General features: G+C 42.8%; 1 protein-coding gene across 2 annotated transcripts in view; it reads left to right on the top strand.

Annotated features, from left to right (window-relative positions):
- The window catches only part of LOC139367656 (receptor-type tyrosine-protein phosphatase U-like), a 343,935-nt gene that overhangs the window by 187,082 nt on the left and 136,576 nt on the right, over window positions 1–20,277 (top strand). For both annotated transcript variants that reach the window (XM_071105929.1, XM_071105938.1), the window contains exons 6-7: window positions 4,433–4,607; window positions 18,856–19,149. In XM_071105929.1, coding sequence (XP_070962030.1) covers window positions 4,433–4,607; window positions 18,856–19,149 — 469 coding nt within the window. The remainder of the gene's footprint in view (window positions 1–4,432; window positions 4,608–18,855; window positions 19,150–20,277) is intronic.

Genomic DNA, 20,277 nt, shown 5'->3' with positions numbered 1-20,277 from the left:
GGTTACACGTGGTCTGCGGTTATTAGGCTAGTTGGACTTAATTCCAAATTCTCTAAAACAACAATAAGCCACCTCGGCTTATGGTAGAGAAATCAACGTTAAATTCTCTGGCAACAGCTCTGGTGGAAATTCCTGCTGTCAGCATGCCAATTGCTTGTTCCCTCAACCTGAGACATCTCTGGCATGTTTTGTTGTGTGACAAAACTGTCGGAACTAGAAGCATAAGCATTTTGCTACACTCGCATTAACTTCTCTGGGATATGTGGGACGGTAGCGTCCCACCTCGCCAACAGCAAGTGAAATTGCAGGGTACCAAATTCAAAACAACTGAAATCCCATAATTAAAATTCCTCGAACATAGAAGTATTTTACACCATTGTAAAGATAAACTTCTTGTAAATCCAGCCACAGTCTCCAATTTCAAATAGGCTTTACGGCGAAAGCACACCAAATGATTATGTTAGGTCAGCACCTAGTCACAGAAAACCATACATCCATTTTCCAGCCAAGGAGAGGGCTCACAAAAATCAGAAATAGCGATTAAATTAATCACTAACCTTTGATGATCTTCATTAGATGGCACTCACAGGACTTCATGTTACACAATAAATGTGTGTTTTGTTCGATAAAGTTAATCTTTATTTCCAAAAACCTCATTTGAAATTGGTGTGTTATGATCAGAAATGCATTGTCTCAAACAAACATCCGGTGAAAGTGCAGAGAGCCACATTAAATTACAGAAATGTGTTATACATGGAAATATAGATGAACTTCTCCTTAATGCAACCGCTGTGTCAGATTTCAAAATGGCTTTACGGCGAAAGCACACCTTGTTAGGTCAGCGCTAGTCACAGAAAAACATCCAGCCATTTTCCAAAGAAGGAGAGGTGTCACGAAAGTCAGAAATAGCGTTATAAATATTCACTTACCTTTGATGACCTTGATCGGAATGCACAGGAACAGGAGCACCTCATGAAGATGGATTACTGGGCTGTGACCACACTAACAACAAGTGGCTATTTGGACATAAATGATGGACTTTATGGAACAAATCAGTCATTTATTGTCGAACTGGGATTCCTGGGAGTGGATTCTGATGAAGATCATCAAAGGTAAGTGAATATTTATAATGTTATTTCTAACTTCTGTTGACTCCAACATGGCTGATATTTCTTTGGCTGGATTGGGCTCTGAGCGCCGTACTCAGATTATGCTTTTTCCGTAAAGTGTTTTTGAAATCTGACACAGCGGTTGCATTAAGGAGAAGTCTATCTTTAATTCTGTGAATAACACTTGTATCTTTTATCAATGTTTATTATGAATATTTCTGTGAAATGATGTGGCTATCTACAAAATCACTGGATGTTTTGGATTCAAAACATTACTGCACGTAACGCGCCAATGTAAACTGAGATTTTTGGATATAAATATGCACATTACCGAACAAAACATGCATGTATGTATTGAGTAACATGATGTCCTATGAGTGTCATCTGATGAAGATCATCAGGTTAGTGATTAATTTAATCTATATTTCTGCTTTTGTGACTCCTATCTTTGCTGAAAAAATGGCTGTGTGTTTTGGTGACTTCGCTCTGACCTAACATAATCATATATTGTGCTTTCGCTGTAAAGCCTTTTTGAAATCGGACACAGTGGGTAGATTAACAAGATGTTTATCTTTCATTTGCTGTATTGGACTTGTTAATGTGTGAAAGTTACATATTTAAAAAAAATATTTTAGAATTTCGTGCGCTGCCTTTTCAGCGGAACACCTGCGCTAGAAAGGTTAATGTGTTCAGAGGGTCCCTGGTTCGAGCCCAGGTTGGGGCAAGGAGAGGGACGGAAGCATTAATGTTACATTGGATCACTCAGTTGGGCTCTGCCCAGCTGCTGGGGTGGCTGTGGAGAAGGAGGTGGTCAAAGAGCAGTGAGTGTAACCGGTGTGAAATGGCTAGCTAGTTAGTTAGTGGTGTGTGCTAGTAGTGTTTCAATTGGTGATATCACTTGCTCTGAGACCTTGAAGTAGTTTTTTTTTGTGGAGCGATAGTGGTTCATCCTTTAAAAGTTGCAATGTACTGCAGCACAGCTTGCATGGTGCTACAGAATTCAATGGCAGGTTATTTAAGTGTCAGCCATAATAACTATTAAATCTAGTTTGTGCTAGTTTGACCACCAGCGGGGATATTTGAGAAACATTTGGTAGCCTTCAATAGTGACTGTACTCAAGAGTTTAAAACCTTTTTTTGTAAGAACATCATATATGGAACTGATTTTAAGAAATGTTGCTTAATTAATTTGATTAATATTATGGTGTTTCTATACCAGTACTGGGCTATTTAGCTAAATTATCCCCGTGTCATACGGACACGTGGGAGACTGGGGTTTGTTTCCCTGATTGGGAGGAAGGAGTAGGCTGTAGATAAATAAGAAGTTGTAACTGACTTGGCTAGTTAAATAAAGGTTACACTAACAGCATAACATTATTCACCCTAATTGTATAATTGTAGTCAAGCCAACACCCAAATGGAGATTCAGTGAAGATAAAATTCTCATTGACTTATCAAGACCAGTCCCCATGCTTGTCTCAGAGCAGTGCGAAATGGTGCTAAAATAGTTGTAGGCAACTGCTTCTAACTTCAATATGCTCTTTAAATAAATAAGACCTAAACCACTTTTAACAACACATTACTCAACACTAGTGAGACTCATGTCGCCTACGGTAGGCCTACAGTATATTGAAAAATATTTATTTCAATGATGTGACCACCAATAATTACATATGGGTCTCCCAGTGGCAGCCGACATGGGTAGTGAACCTGCATCTGTAGCATCTCATTTTGCACTGTTATGCAGCATCTTAGATCGCTGCGCCAATCAGGAGGGCTATTATAATACTGTAAATGGTGTCCAGGTCAGGATAACCAAAACAATTCTTTATTAAAGACGATCAGAAAGAATGTTGGTCCTTATTTATTAGGATCCAAAGCCATGAATGAGTGAGTCCCTCAGCTTTATGTAGGTGCCGGGCTATATGACTGTGCCATCTACTTGATAATATATACCAATATTTTGGAGGTTATTTTGTTTAAAAAAAAAAAACAAAGTGAGCAATTGTAATCTGAATAAAGGCCAAAATAATATTTGTAAAGGCCAAAATATTTATTTCTGTTTTTAGAGGGAGAGAAACGCTGGGCCAATTGTGTGCCGCCCTATGGGACTCCCAATCACGGTCGGAAGTGATACATAATAATAATAATTTTTGTTGTATTATTTGTTTTTGTTTTTTCTGGTGGATTAAACTGAAATTGCAACCGATCACGGCCGGTTTTGATACAGTCAACCTAACTAAGAAATACATTTGACGATATAACTCTCCCCCTACCCTCCTTCTAGGCAAGTCTATTGTCCAGCTACCTGCTAATAGCCATAATGGTGCTGAACAATGTGACATTGTGTGTTTGAAAGAGTATTTTCCAGTAAGCAACAATTTGTTTACCTGCATTAGTCAACTTAGTTCCAATATTTCTGTAATTCAGTAATTCCCATAGTAATTCATTATGGATACATAAACATCTGCATTTTGAAAGAGTATTTTTTTTATAATTTTTTATCATAATTTTATTAACAAAATCATATAGATGCTGATGAAGAAATACAATACTGTACAGTGTATGCTTTATCCAACATTTTGCGGTTGCATGAGGTCGCCCACACAGAGATTTATGTAGGTGCCGAGGCTTTATGACTGTGCAATCAACTTGATTATTTAGCAGACATCACCTGCTGATATTCAGCCAACACATATATTTTAAGAATATCATGGAATATAATTGAACATTTTAGTTTCTCCATGCTTGTCTCAGAGGTGGTGGAGTTCCAGAGCTCACAGGTGTCCCTGGCATGGACTGTGACTTGGATTGTGAGATCTCATTCCAGAGCTCACAGGTGTCCCTGGCATGGACTGTGACTTGGATTGTGAGATCTCATTCCTCGCTCTATTCAACGCGTCATTTCTCAACTCTCCGCCAATGTCATCTGGCTCTGGACCAATGCATTAGCTGTCACCCATATCTCTGCCCTCAGATGATGTTTCTCTTTCTACTGGTCTGTCTTCAATGACTCGATCTCAGTCTTCAAAGTTTGAATCTGATACATGTGCACCTTCATCAGATGAGCAGAATGGTACCATAGATTACAGTGGCCTATCATAGAAACGGTAGATCAATTAATAATTAAAAGTGACTCCAACACACAAATGCTGCACACACATTTTACGAATCTAGGAAAACGAACTGCTTTCTTGGCAACCATGCGTTCTTTTGGTGCGGCCCATTTTCCAGCCCTTTGTCCACTGATCTCCACAGATGGTTGTCGGCATGTGTTTTTGTGTGCCTGTTTATATTTGACCCATCCTGTTTTCTCTCTCCAGAGGCACAGTGGGGACGTGACATCTACAGCCTTGGTCAAGCACCTGAGTCACCGGCGCTTTGTGGCGTCATTACAGATGGACAGTGTGCAGTGCAACAACCAGGACCTGTACCGATGTGTCACTCAGTCCTCCAGGGGCTCTGGGGTCTCCAACTTCGCTGAACTCATCGTCAAAGGTAAATGCGCCCGCCGTCAGTCAGTGGGACGAGGCTAGGATCTCTCAATATGCTGTACTGTAGATCTATGAACCAAGGGTGAACTGAATAAAACTGATTTAGTCATGTTACTTTGTGTTAGCAAAAGCAGTAAAATTAACATTAATCAATTTACACGTCAAACACACTTGTCAGCTGTGGCATAATTTAATCAACACATGGAAGTGCTTGTTTGATATTATCATGATATTATCACCAGGTATTCCCAAACAGCGGAATGCGCAATGCCATCGGGGGTAGCCTCGATTCACTGCCAAAACTAAAATTAAATCTAGTTAAATAACAACACAATGTCAAATACAGGTGGCCTAGTCAAATAATTAACATCAAATCACATCAACCGTTACTCCATCACAGGAATTCAATTTACGTATGTAGCCAAACGTAGCTGCTGCTCATTCCGTTTGCTTGAAATTGGATAAAAAAGTAAGGCCCGCTGGTAGAAAAAAGTAAGTAGAGCTGGTAGAGACACACACCAGCTCTACTTGAAGTACTGCTACTACCAGCAGTACTACTCCTGCACCTGTCGATGACACATTGTTCTCCTTCCACGAGCACATCCATTGCTAGCATCAGTAATTCTACATTCGTTGTTTGCCCAGCTAGCATGGACACTGACAGTTGTGAATCTGATGCAGCCGAAGAGCTACTGCCCCCTTACACGGGAAAGCACCGAACAACAGACAGGGATGTTGGACCATCGAAGAGGCGCAAATATAAGAACTACATTGATTTGGGGTTCACTTATATTGGGAGTACTGCATTTCCTCATCCACAGTGTGTTATATGTGCAAAAATACTATCTCACAACTCAATGAAGCCTTCACTCTTACACAGCCATTTAGAAACAAAACATGCCAATTTGAAAAATGTGCCACGGAAGTTTTTTGAGCGAGAATTAAGATTTTCGAGTAGTAAGACATGTATAAAAGCAACAGATACCATTCATAAAAAAGGGCTAGAAGCATCTTATATGGTGAGCTACCTAGTGGCTAGGACAGGCAAACCCCATATTATTGTGGAGGACTTTATTCTTCCTGCTGCCGCGGATATGGCTGGGACAATGCTTGGGGCCAAAAGAACGAAACAGACAATGCCTTCATCAAACAACACTTTTTCACGATGCATCAGTGACATGTCAGGAGATGTTTTGAAATAATTACTGCTTCACAAACAAGCCAGTGAATACTATGCGTTACAGCTGGATGAGTCAACAGACGTGGTGGACCTGGCACAACTCCTGGTATATGTCCGTTACATTTATGGGGGGTCAATTAAGGAAGACCAGTACTTGACAGCTTTGTGACATCAAATAGATTTTGGTGCTAAAGATGTGCTGGTATATGTACTGCCCTTGGCGCAAAAGCCATGACAGGGAGACATAGTGGAGTTGTACCGCGCGTGCAAGCAGTTGCTCCCGATGGAGTTTGGGTACACTGCAGCATCCACCGAGAGGCTCTTGCTGCCAAGGGAATGCCTGACAGCTTGAAAGACATTTTGGACACGACAGTGAAAATGGTTAACTTTGTTAAAACAAGGCCCCTGAACTCACGTGTACAGTGGCTTGCGAAAGTATTCACCACCCTTGGCATTTTTCCTATTTTGGGGCCTTTACAACCTGGAATTAAAATTGATGTTTTTGGCTGGTTTGTATCATTTGATTTACACAACATGCCTACCACTTTGAAGATTCAAAATATTTTTTATTATCAAACAAGCAAGAAATGAGACAGAAAACTTGAGCATGCATAACTTTTCACCCTCCACCTCCCCCCCACCCTCTCCCCAAAGTCAATACTTTGTAGAGCCATCTTTTAACAGCAATTGCAGCTGCAAGTCTCTTGGGGTATGTCTCTAAGCTTTGCACATCTAGCCACTGGGAGTTTTGCCCATTCTTCAAGGCAAAACTTCTCCAGTTCAAGTTGGATGGGTTCCGCTGGTGTACGGCAGCCTTTAAGTCGTACCACAGATTCTCAATTGGATGGAGGTCTGGGCTTTGACTAAGCCATTCCAAGACATTTACATGTTTCCCCATAAACATATAGATGTTTATGTTGCTTTAGCAGTATGCTTAGGGTCATTGTCCTGCTGGAAGGTGAATCGCCGTCCCAGTCTCAATTCTCTGGAAGACTAAAACAGGTTTCCCTCAAGAATTTCCCTGTATTTAGCACCATCCATCATTCCTTCAATTCTGACCAGTTTCCCAGTCCCTGCTGAAGAAAAACATCCCAACAGCATGATGCTGCCACCACCATGCTTCACTTTGGGGATGTACTGTATTTCCAGGGTGATGAAAAGTGTTGGTTTTGCGCCAGACATAACGTTTATCTTGATTGCCATAAAGCTCAATTTTAGTCTCATCTGACCAGAGTACCTTCTTCCATATGTTTGGGGAGTCTCCCACATGCCTTTTGGCGAACACTTTAAGCAATGACTTTTTTCTGACCACTCATCTGTAAAGCCCAGCTTTGTCGAGTGTACGGCTTAAAGTGGTCCCATGGACAGATACTCCAATCTCCCCTGTGTTGCTTTGCAGCTCCTTCAGGGTTATCTTTGGTCTCTTTGTTGCCTCTCTGATTAATGATGGATTTAATGGTGCTCTGTGGGATGTTCAAAGTTTCTGATATTTTTTTTTATAACCCAACCCTGATCTGTACTTCACAACTTTGTCCCTGACCTGTTTGGAGAGCTCCTTGGTCTTCATGGTGCCGCTTACTTGGTGGTGCCGCTTGCTTGGTGGTGCCGCTTGCTTGGTGGTGCCTCTTGCTTAGTGGTGTTGCAGACTCTGGGACCTTTCAGAACAGGTGTATGTATACTGAGATCATGTGACAGATCATGTGACACTTAGATTGAACACAGGTGGACTTTATTTAAAAAATTATGTGACTTCTGAAGGTAATTGGTTGCAGCAGATCTTATTTAGGGGCTTCATAGCAAAGGAGGTGAATACACCATTATCTTTTTATTTTAAAATTTTTGAGTCAATATTTTTTTTCTTAATTTCACCAATTTGGACTATTTTGTGTATGGCAATTACATGAATTCCAAATAAAAATCAATTTAAATTACAGGTTGTGCAGGGCTGTATTTTCTGCACTATGCAATGATGTGGGCAGCGACCATGTAACAATTTTACAACATACAGAAGTGCGCTGGTTATCAAGAGACAAGTTATTGACATTTTTTTTAAAATGAGAGACGAGCTTAAAGTTTTCTTTACTGACCATTTTCGCTTGTCTCACCGTTTGCATGATGACGAGTTTCGCACACGACTGGGTCATGTTTTTTCTCGCCTGAATGATCTGAATCTAGGATTCAATGTGCGGAACAAAATGATTAAGTTGGAGCTCTTTTCTGTCTACATTAACAAGGACAACGCATAGGTCTTTCCATCATTGTATTATTTTTTGTGTGCAAATTAACTCAAGCTTACGGACAATGTCAACTGTGAGATAGTGAAGCACCTGAGTGAGTTACGCAGGTACTTTCCTGAAACAGACCACACAAACAACTGGATTCGTTATCCCTTTCATGCCCTGCTTCTGGTCCACTTACCGATATCTGAACAAGAGAGCTTCATCGAAATTGCAACAAGCCGTTCTGCAAAGATTGAATCTAATCAGAAGCCACTGCCAGATTTCTGGATTTGGCTGCACTCAAGAGTATTCTGCCTTGGAAAATCTCGCTGTTAAGACACTGATGGCCTGTGCAACCATGTACCTATGTGAGAGTGTATTCTCGGCCCTCACTAGCATGAAATGCAACAGTAATGAATATTGCTAGTTATATAATCCTTGGGAAAGTACAGTAAGAGAGTATTGTTGATGTGAGATGATATATATATTACATAAATATATAGCCTGTCTCCCTGTGCTTCCAGAGGCTTGTGAGGCTTGCATAATTGCCTGCATTGTGTACATGCTCTGTGGAAGCATCCATGGGATGAGGCAGGAATAGACATGAGAGCCCTCTGAGAGGACAGTCAAATCAAATCAAATTGTATTTGTCACATACACATGGTTAGATGTTAATGCGAGTGTAGCGAAATGCTTGTCCTTCTAGTTCCGACAATGCAGTAATAACCAACGAGTAATCTAACCTAACAATTTCACAACAGCTACCTAATACACACAAGTGTAAAGGGATGAAGAATATGTACATAAAGATATATGAATGAGTGATGGTACAGAACGGCATAAGCAAGATGCAGTAGATGGTATTGAGTACAGTATATACAGCGGGGCAAAAAAGTATTTAGTCAGCTACCAATTGTGCAAGTTTTCCCACTTAAAAAGATGAGAGAGGCCTGTAAGCGAAATGCTTGTCCTTCTAATTCCGACAATGCAGTAATAACCAACGAGTAATCTAACCTAACAATTTCACAACAGCTACCTAATACACACAAGTGTAAAGGGATGAAGAATATGTACATAAAGATATATGAATGAGTGATGGTACAGAACGGCAGATGCAGTAGATGGTATTGAGTACAGTATATGCAGCGGGGCAAAAAAGTATTTAGTCAGCTACCAATTGTGCAAGTTTTCCCACTTAAAAAGATGAGAGAGGCCTGTAATTTTCATCATAGGTACACTTCAACTATGACAGACAAAATGAGAAAAAAAAATCCAGAAAATCACATTGTAGGATTTTTTTATGAATTTATTTGCAAATTATGATGGAAAATAAGTATTTGGTCAATAACAAAAGTTTATCTCAATACTTTGTTATATACCCTTTGTTGGCAATGACAGAGGTCAAACGTTTTCTGTAAGTTTTCACAAGATTTTCACACACTGTTTCTGGTATTTTGGCCCATTCCTCCATGCAGATCTCCTCTAGAGCAGTGATGTTTTGGGGCTGTTGCTGGGCAACACAGACTTTCAACTCCCTCCAAAGATTTTCTATGGGGTTGAGATCTGGAGACTGGCTAGGCCACTCCAGGACCTTGAAATGCTTCTTACGAAGGCACTCCTTCGTTGCCCGGGCGGTGTGTTTGGGATCATTGTCATGCTGAAAGACACAGCCACGTTTCATCTTCAATGCCCTTGCTGATGGAAGGAGGTTTTCACTCAAAATCTCACGATACATGGTCGCATTCGTTCTTTCCTTCACACGGATCAGTCGTCCTGGTCCCTTTAAAGAAAAACAGCCCCAAAGCATGATGTTTCCACCCCCATGCTTCACAGTAGGTATGGTGTTCTTTGGATGCAACTCAGCATTCTTTGTCCTCCAAACACGACAAGTTGAGTTTTTACCAAAAAGTTATATTTTGGTTTCATCTGATCATATGACATTCTCCCAAGCTTCTTCTGGATCATCCAAATGCTCTCTAGCAAACTTCAGACGGGCCTGGACATGTACTGGCTTAAGCAGGGGGACACGTCTGGCACTGCAAGATTTGAGTCCCTGGCGGCGTAGTGTGTTACTGATGGTAGGCTTTGTTACTTTGGTCCCAGCTCTCTGCAGGTCATTCACTAGGTCCCCCCGTGTGGTTCTGGGATTTTTGCTCACCGTTCTTGTGATCATTTTGACCCGACGGGGTGAGATCTGCATGGAGCCCCAGATCGAGGGAGATTATCAGTGGTCTTGTATGTCTTCCATTTCCTAATAATTGCTCCCACAGTTGATTTCTTCAAACCAAGCTGCTTACCTATTGCAGATTCAGTCTTCCCAGCCTGGTGCAGGTCTACAATTTTGTTTCTGGTGTCCTCCTATGGTCTTGGCCATAGTGGAGTTTGGAGTGTGACTGTTTGAGGTTGTGGACAGGTGTCTTTTATACTAATAACAAGTTCAAAACAGGTGCCATTAATACAGGTAATGAGTGGAGGACAGAGGAGCCTCTTAAAGAAGAAGTTACAGGTCTGTGAGAGCCAGAAATCTTGTTTGTTTGTAGGTGACCAAATACTTATTTTCCACCATAATTTGCAAAAAAATTCATAAAAAATCCTAAAATGTGATTTTATGGATTTTTTTTCTCATTTTGTCTGTCATAGTTGAAGTGTACCTATGATGAAAATGACAGGGCTCTCTCATCTTTTTAAGTGGGAGAACTTGCACAATTGGTGGCTGACTAAATACTTTTTTGCCCCACTGTACAGATGAGGTGAGTAATGTAGGGTATGTAAACATTATATTAAGTGGCATTGTTTAACGTGGCTCGTGATATTGTTTTTTACATGTATGGCAGCAGCCACTCAATGTTAGTGGAACTCTAAGGGCAGTATTTCATTTTTGGATGAAAAACGTTCCTGTTTTAAACAAGATATTTTGTCACGAAAAGATGCTCGACTATGCATATAATTGACAGCTTTGGAAAGAAAACACTCTGACGTTTCCAAATCTGCAATAGATATTATCTGTGAGTGCCACAGAACTGATGCTACAGGCGAAACCAAGATGAAATTACAAACAGGAAGTGCCCCAGATTTTGGAGGCGCCATGTTCCAATGTCTCCTTATATGGCTGTGAATGCGCAATGAATGAGCCTACACTTTCTGTCGTTTCCCCAAGGTGTTTGCAGCATTGTGATGTATTTGTAGGCATATCATTGGAAAATTGACCATAAGAGACTACATGTACCAGGTGTCCGTCCGCCTGGTGTCCTCCGTCGAAATTGGTGCGTAATCTCCAGGTGCAGGCATTTTTCCACGTCGTTCAGAGGAGAAACCAAACTTCCACGAGGGATATATCATCGAATAGATATGTGAAAAACACCTTGAGGATTGATTCTAAACAACGTTTGCCATGTTTCTGGCGATATTATGGAGTTAATTTGGAAAAAAGTTTGGCGTTATAATGACTGGATTTTCGTTTTTTTTTCTTAGCCAAACGTAATGAACAAAACGGAGCGATTTCTCCTACACAAATAATATTTTTGGAAAAACTGAACATTTGCTATTTAACTGAGAGTCTCCTCATTGAAAACATCCGAAGTTCTTCAAAGGTAAATTATTTTATTTGAATGCTTTTCTTGTTTTTGTGAAAATGTTGCGTGCTGAATGCTAGGCTTAATGCTATGCTAGCTATCAATACTCTTACACAAATGCTTGTTTTGCTATGGTTGAAAAGCATATTTTGAAAATCTGAGATGACAGTGTTGTTAACAAAAGGCTAAGCTTGAGAGCCAATATATTTATTTCATTTCATTTGCGATTTTCATGAATAGTTAACGTTGCGTTATGGTAATGAGCTTGAGGCTATAATTACGCTCCCGGATATGGGATTGCTCGTCGCAACAGGTTTATCAGTCTGATGGCCTTGAGATAGAAGCTGTTTTTCAGTCTCTCGGTCCCTGCTTTGATGCACCTGTACTGACTTCGCCTTCTGGATGATAGCGGGGTGAACAGACAGTGGCTCGGGTGGTTGTTGTCCTTGGTGATCTTTATGGCCTTCCTGTGATATCGGGTGGTGTAGGTATCCTGGAGGGCAGGTAGTTTGCCCCCGGTGATGCGTTGTGCAGACCTCACTGCCCTCTGGAGAGCCTTACGGTTGTGGGCGGGGCAGATGCCGTACCAGGCGGTGATACAGCCTGACAGGATGCTCTCGATTGTGCATCTGTGGAAGTTTGTGAGTGCTTTTGGCTGCGCCTTCTTCACCACGCTGTCTGTGTGGGTGGACCAATTCAGTTTGTCCATGAAGTGTACGCCGAGGAACTTTAAACATTCTACCCTCTCCACTACTGTCCCATGGATGTGGATAGGGGGGTGCTCCTTCTGCTGTTTCCTGAAGTCCACGATAATCTCCTTTGTTTTGTTGACGTTGAGTGTGAGGTTATTTTCCTGACACCACACTCCGAGGGCCCTCACCTCCTCCCTGTAGGCAGTCTCGTCGTTGTTGGTAATCAAGCCTACCACTGTAGTGTCGTCTGCAAACTTGATGATTGAGTTGGAGGCGTGCATGGCCACGCAGTCGTGGGTGAACAGGGAGAACAGGAGAGGGCTCAGAACGCACCCTTGTGGGGCTCCAGTGTTGAGGATCAGCGGGGTGAGGATGTTGTTGCCTACCCTCACCACCTGGGGGCGGCCCGTCAGGAAGTCCAGGACCCAGTTGCACAGGGCAGGGTCGAAGACCCAGGGTCTTTAGCTTAATGACGAGTTTGGAGGGTACTATGGTGTTAAATGCTGAGCTGTAGTCGATGAACAGCATTCTCACATAGGTATTCCTCTTGTCCAGATGGGTTAGGGCCGTGTGCAGTGTGGTTGCAATTGTGCCATCCGTGGACCTATTGGGGCGGTAAGAAAATTGGAGTGGGTCTAGGGTGTCAGGTAGGGTGGAGATGATATGGTCCTTGACTAGTCTCTCAAAGCACTTCATGATGACAGAAGTGAGTGCTACGGGGCGGAGGTCGTTTTGCTCATTTACCTTTGCTTTCTTGGGAACAGGAACAATGGTGACCCTCTTGAAGCATGTGTGACTGGGATAAGGTTTGAGGTTTGATAAGGTTTGATTTAATATGTCCGTAAACACACCAGTTGCTGGTCTGCGCATGCTCTGAGGACGTGGCTGGGGATGCCGTCTGGGCCTGCAGCCCTGTAAGGGTTAACACATTTAAATGTTTTACTGACGTCGGCTGCAGTGAAGGAGAGTCCGCAGGTTTTGGTAGCGGGCCGTGTCAGTGGCACTGTATTGTCCTCAAAGCGAGCAAAGTTGTTGTTCAGTCTGTCTGGGAGCAAGACATCCTGGTCCGCGACGGGGCTGGTTTTCTTTTTGTAATCTGTGATTGACTGTAGACCCTGCCACATACCTCTTGTGTCTGAGTCGTTGAATTGCGACTCTACTTTGTCTCTATACTGACGCTTAGCTTGTTTGATTGCCTTGCAGAGGGAATAGCTACACTGTTTGTATTCGGTCATTATTGCCTGTCACCTTTCCCTGGTTTAAAGCAGTGGTTCGCGTTTTTAGTTTCGCACGAATGCTGCCATCAATCCACGGTTTCTGGTTTGGGAATGTTTTAATAGTTGCTATGGGTACGACATCGCCAATGCATTTGCTAATGAACTCGCTCAACGAATCAGCGTATTCGTCAATGTTGTTGTTTAACGCAATGCGGAACATGTCCCAGTCCATGTGAACGAAGCAATCTTGAAGTGTGGAATCAGATTGGTCGGACCAGCGTTGAACAGACCTGAGAGCGGGAGCTTCCTGTTTTAGTTACTGTCTATAGGCTGGAAGCAACAAAATGGAGTCGTGGTCAGCTTTTCCGAAAGGAGGGTGGGGGAGGGACTTATATGCGTCGCGGAAGTTAGAATAACAATGATCCAGGGTTTTTCCAGCCCTGGTAGCACAATCGATATGCTGATAGAATTTAGGGAGTCTTGTTTTCAGATTAGCCTTGTTAAAATGCCCAGCTTCAATGAATGCTCATCTGTCCCTTTTACGGCATTGTTGTATTGGATCGCCGGCTGGGATCCGATCCATTGTCCCGGGTGGTGGGCAAAACACACGATCCTCTTCGGGAAAGTCATATTCCTGGTCGTAATGATGGTGAGTTGACGTTGCTCTTATATCCAGTAGTTCCTCTCGACTGTATGGAATAAAACCTAAGATTACCTGGGGTACCAATGTAATAAATAGCACGTAAAAAAACTAAATACTGCATAGTTTCCTAGGAATGCGAAGCGAGGCGGCCATCTCTGTTGGAGCCGCATTTGGTCTTAATAGATACCTTCGCCTCTGCAGGAATCAGGGATTGGTCACAGCCACATATCTAACTCTGATCATTCTCTAGCTCTTCTTGTTTTTCTTCATTCACATCTTCCCCTAACACAGTCGACTTACTGTATAATTGCTCAGTGGCTCTGAGAGTCTGCTGTAAGTGTCATTTGGACGGTGGCCTCTGAAATGATTTCTGCTTTGGCAACTTGTCCTCAAAATAATGTTGGGTCTCTTCTTTCATCTTGGTGACTTCCTCTGTGAAGCGCTTGCATTATTTACGGTGCCAGTGGAGGCACACATCGCTCAATTACGAGAGCTTGTATTCTGAGATCATACACATTCCTCAGACCATATGTGAGCTGTTCAGATAACCGTGAGCTGTTCACTCGCGGTTATCTGTTATGTTCATGTATGACTAGATAATGTGCTATTACTAGGTGTGTCCAATCAGCTGTTTGAACCCTTGATCTGCTAAAAATGTTCAGACCTGGGGGGCTCAAACCGATCCAACACGACTGGTTAGGGACAGACTACTGCGTAACCGTCCGAGGGGGCTACAACAGACTCTTCCATCGCGACGTCCCCCTAAGGCCCTTCTGCTAGCCTGCTATCCCCAGCCCGCTAGCTGTCTGAATTGCTGTGTCTCCAGCTCGCCTAGCTACCCACTGGTCCCTATGATCACTCGGCTACGCATACCTCTCTATTATGTCAATATGCCTTGTCCATTGCTGTTTTGGTTAGTGATTATTGTCTTATTTCACTGTAGAGCCTCCAGCCCTGCTCAATATGCCTTAGCTAGCCGTTTTGTTTCGCCTCCCACACATGCAGTGACCTCACCTAGTCTAAATGATGTCTCTAGAGACAAAACCTCTCTCATCAGCACTCAATGCCTAGATTTTCCTCGACTGTATTCACATCCTACCATACCTTTGTCTGTACGTTATGCCTTGATTCTATTCTTCAGCGCCCAGAAACCTGCTCCTTTTACTCTCTGTTCCGAACGCACTGGACAACCAGTTCTTATAGCCTTTAGCTGTACCCTTATCCTACTCCTCCTCTGTTCCTCTGGTGATGTAGAGGTTAATCCAGGCCCTGCAGTGCCTAGCTCCACTCCCATTCCCCAGGCGCTCTCATTTGTTGACTTCTGTAACCGTAAAAGCTTTGGTTTCATGCATGTTAACCTTAGAAGCATCCTCCCCAAGTTTGTTTTATTCACTGCTTTAGCACACTCTGCCAACCCGGATATCCTAGCCATGTCTAAATCCTGGCTTAGGAAGGCCCTCAAAAACCCTGAAATTTCCATCCCTAACTATAACATTTTCCAACAAGATAGAACTGCCAAAGGTGGCGGGGTCTACTGCAAAGATAGCCTGCAGAGTTATATCATTCTACCCAGGTCTGTGCCCAAACAATTCAAGCTTCTACTTCTAAAAATCCACCTTTCCAGAAACAAGTCTTTCGCCGCTTGTTATAGACCAGCTGTGCCCTGGACACCATATGTGAATTGATTGCCCCAGATCTATCTTCAGAGATCGTACTGTTAGGTGACCTAAACTGGGACATGCTTAACACCCTAGCCATCCTACAATCTAAGCTAGATGCCCTAAATCTCATACAAATGATCAATGAACCTACCAGGTACAACCCCAAATCCATAAAAATGGGCACACTCATAGATATCATCCTGACCAACCTGCCCTCCAAATACACCTCTGCTGTCTTCAAACAGGAACTCAGCGATCACTGCCTCATTGCCTGCGTCCGTAATGGGTCTGCGGTCAAACGACCACCCCTCATCACTGTCAAACGCTCCCTAAAACACATCAGTGAGCAGGCCTTTCTAATCGACCTGGCCTGGGTATCCTGGAAGGATATTGACCTCATTCCGTCAGTAGAGGATTCCTGATTATTCTTTAAATTGTGCTTCCCTCACCATCTTAAATAAGCATGCCCTATTAAAAAAAATTAGAACCAGGAACAGAAATATCCCTTGGTTCACTCCAGGCCTGACTGCCCTTGACCAGCACAAAAACATCTTGTGGCGTACTGCATTAGCACCGAATAGTCCCCGCGATATGCAACTTTTCAGGGAAGTTAGGAACCAATATACACAGGTAGTTAGGAAAGCAAAGGCTAGCTTTTAAAAGCAGAAATTTGCATCCTGTAGCTCACACTCCAAAACACTGTAAAGTCCATGGAGAATAAGAGCACCTCCTCCCAGCTGCCCACTGCACTGAGGCTAGGAAACACTGTCACCACCGATAAATACATGATAATTGAGATTTTCAATAAGAACTTTTGGCCTGGCTACCCCTACCCCGGTCAACAGCCCTGCACCCCCTACAGCAACTTGCCCAAGCCTCCCCCATTTCTCCTTCACCCAAATCAAGATTGCTAATGTTCTGAAAGAGTTGCAAAATCTGGACTCCTACAAATGAGCTGGGCTAGACAATCTGGACCCGCTCTTTCTAAAATTATCCGCCGCAATTGTAACCCCTATTACTAGCCTGTTCAACCTCTCTTTCGTGTCGTCTGAGATCCCCAAAGATTGGAAAGCTGCCGCGGTCATCCCCCTCTTCAAAGGGGGGGGAGACACTCTAGACCCAAGCTGTTACAGATCTATTTCTATCTTACCCTGCATTTCTAAGGTCTTCAAAAGCTAAGTTAACAAACAGATCATCGACCATTTCGAATCCCACCGCTGGTCATGGGTGCACATCAGCCATGTTCATGGTCCTAAACGATATCATAACCGGCATTGATAAAAGACAATACTGTACAGCCGTATTCATCGACCTGGCCAATGCTTTCAACTCTGTCAATCACCACATTCTTATCGGCAGAGTCAACAGCCTTGGTTTCTCAAATGACTGCCTCGCCTGGTTCACCAACTTCTTCTCCCACAGAGTTCAGTGTGTCAAATCGGAGGGCCTGTTTTCCGGACCTCTGGCAATTCATGGTGCCACAGGGTTAAATTCTCGGGCCGACTCTTTTCTCTGTATACATCAATGATGTCACTCTTGCTGCTGGTGATACTCTGATCCACCTCTACGCAGACGACACCATTCTGTATACTTCTGGCTCTTCTTTGGACACTGTTTTAACTAACCTCCCCACTAGCTTAAATGCCATACATCTCTCCTTCCGTGGCCTCCAATTGCTCTTAAATGCAAGTAAAACTAAATGCATGGTCTTCAACCGATCGCTGCCTGCCCCTGCACGCCTGTCCAGCATCGCTACTCTGGGCAGTTCTGACTTAGAATATATGGACAACTACAAATACCTAGGTGTCTGGTTAGACTGTAAACTCTTCTTCCAGACTCACATTAAGCATCTCCAATCCAAAATTAAATCTAGAATGGGCTTCCTATTTCGCAACAAAGCATCCTTCAGTCATGCTGCCAAACATACACACGTAAAACTGACAATCCTGCCTATCCTTGACTTCGACGATGTCATTTACAAAATAGCCTCCAACACTCTACTCAGCAATTTGGATGCAGTCTATCACGGTGCCATCCGCTTTGTCACCGAAGCCCCATATACTACCCACCACTGCGACCTGTATGCTCTCGTTGGCTGGCCCTCGCTTCATATTCATCTCCAAACCCACTGGCACCAGGTCATCTACAAGTCTTTGCTAGGTAAAGGTATCTCAGCTCACTGGTCACCATAGCAGCACGCGCTCCAGCAGGTATATTTCACTGGTCACCCCAAAAGCCAATTCCTTCTTTGGCCACCTTTTCTACCTGTTTTCTGCTGCCAATGACTGGAACGAATTGCAAAAATAACTGAAGCTGGAGACTCATATCTCCCTCACTAACTTTAAGCATCAGCTGTCAGAGCAGCTCACAGAACATTGCACCTGTACATAGCCCATCTGTAAATAGCCCATCCAACTACCTCATCCCCATATTGTTATTTATTTTTTGCTCCTTTGTACCCCAGTATCTCTACTTGCACATTCACCTTCTGCACATCTATCACTCCAGTGTTTATTTGCTAAATTATAATTACTTAGCCACTATGGCCTATTTATTGCCTTACTACCTCCCTCGTCTTACTTCATTTGCACACACTGTATATAGATTTTTTTTATTGTGTTATTGACTGTACGTTTGTTTATTCCGTGTGTAACTCTGTTGTTGTTTGTGTCGCACTGCTTTGCTTTATCTTGGCCAGGTCGCAGTTGTAAATGAGAACTTGTTCTCAACTGGCCTACCTTGTTAAGTAAAGGTGAAATAAAAAATAATAAAAAATAATAAAAAATAAAAAAAATAGGTTATGGATGTACTAAAAGGAGGCCTATTTAAAGTAAAAGGCCTCCTATTTAGAGTAAAAGGATGAATAAAGCTGATAAGCATGTTGTAATAAGACTGATTAGCAATAGTATATAATACTTTTAAGTACAGTGGAATGCAGTTGAACCCCTTCCGACCAACATAGTCCTCAAATGTCACATAATGGATGGAAGATATACAGCTACAGTGTATAGAAGCAATAATAACATTTAAATAAACTCACAGCCTCCAATCCTGTCTTCTTCCCACAGTTCCCCCCTCCCCTATCGCGCCCCCACAGCTGCTGAGAGCGGGCTCCACATATCTGATCATCCAGCTCAACACCAACTCCATCCTGGGAGATGGCCCTATTATCAGGAAGGAGATTGAGTACCGGGCCAGCCAATCACCTTGGTCCGAGGTCCATGGGGTCAACATGGTCACCTACAAGCTGTGGCACCTGGACCCAGACACGGAGTATCACATAAGTGTGTTGCTGACCCGGCCCGGAGAGGGCGGCACCGGGCCACCTGGACCACCCCTCGTCAGCAGGACTAAGTGTGCAGGTGAGGGTCTGGGCGGTGTGACAAGGTTGTACAGTATGTGACATTCTCATAGTTGGCAGTGTTTGGTAAACCAGAATATTTTGGTAATACATGTTATTAACCACTTGGAAATCCTTGATAAAATCTTACCATACCATATCATACTTTTAAAGCCACATACCTTATGAAATGATTTGCAATTTTTATTGTAAGATCATTCTAGTTTTCTTGGTCTTGGTATGTTTCTAGTCTTGATAAATAGAGGGAAATGTATCACTCTACAAGCCGTTTGCTTCCTCTGTGGATTTTTCCTCCGAAAATTCAGAAACTCTCCTCATATCTTTTGGTCATTTTAGAGAGAATATTTCTTAATTCTATTCAAAGTACAGATGCCCAACAGCTAGACGCTCAGACTTTATTTAATCTCAGAGTAATTGCTCATTATATTGTGGAATAACAGACCGTGGACTGTGGCGATAATGTGGCAAAATTGTATTCCAGACTGAAATCTCTGTGAGATTGAGAGGTGGTCTTTGTAAAAATATAATTTGTGCTGGAAGAAAACAACTAACACGCACATACACACACACACACAAGCACGGACACTCAACCACAAAATTCATGCATATTTTCTGTGGGCATTTGTCCCATGTCTTCTACAGTCATCAGTCTAATATGCACAGCGATCTCTTCACACCACAAACCATCTCTCACACCCCCCCTCCCTGTTCCACCAACCATAGCCTCCATGTCCTCTCTCTGATGACACATTAAGTAGAAGTAGAGATACACAAGGAAAATGTTTTTATATTTTCAAAGTGATAGAGAGGGAATGTTATAGTTGTGAAGTGAGAGGATGCACACACTGTTCTAATGTAAATGTATTTTAGTGGCACCATTGTATCCTTTCTGTCATGTTTTTTTCCCTCCAGGTAATTTGCATACTGATAGTAACTCCCAATAACTGTCTCAGATATCAAAGCCTGACCTCTTGCCCTGTAATTTCCCAAGTTGTTGTTTTCACAACATACGGGTTAGGTTGTTGTCTACTTGTTTGTTCTGTTGGTGGCCTCACCCTGATTCACACACCTTCACATACTCCTCGTCCATTACTAGGTCCACCCTCCATGATTCTCTAATCACCACCTG

This window comes from Oncorhynchus clarkii, chromosome 2 (genome assembly GCF_045791955.1).
Source record: "Oncorhynchus clarkii lewisi isolate Uvic-CL-2024 chromosome 2, UVic_Ocla_1.0, whole genome shotgun sequence".
Taxonomy (NCBI): domain Eukaryota; kingdom Metazoa; phylum Chordata; class Actinopteri; order Salmoniformes; family Salmonidae; genus Oncorhynchus; species Oncorhynchus clarkii.
The sequence above is the reverse complement of the archived record's forward strand: the minus strand, read 5'-3'. Positions and strand labels throughout refer to the sequence as shown.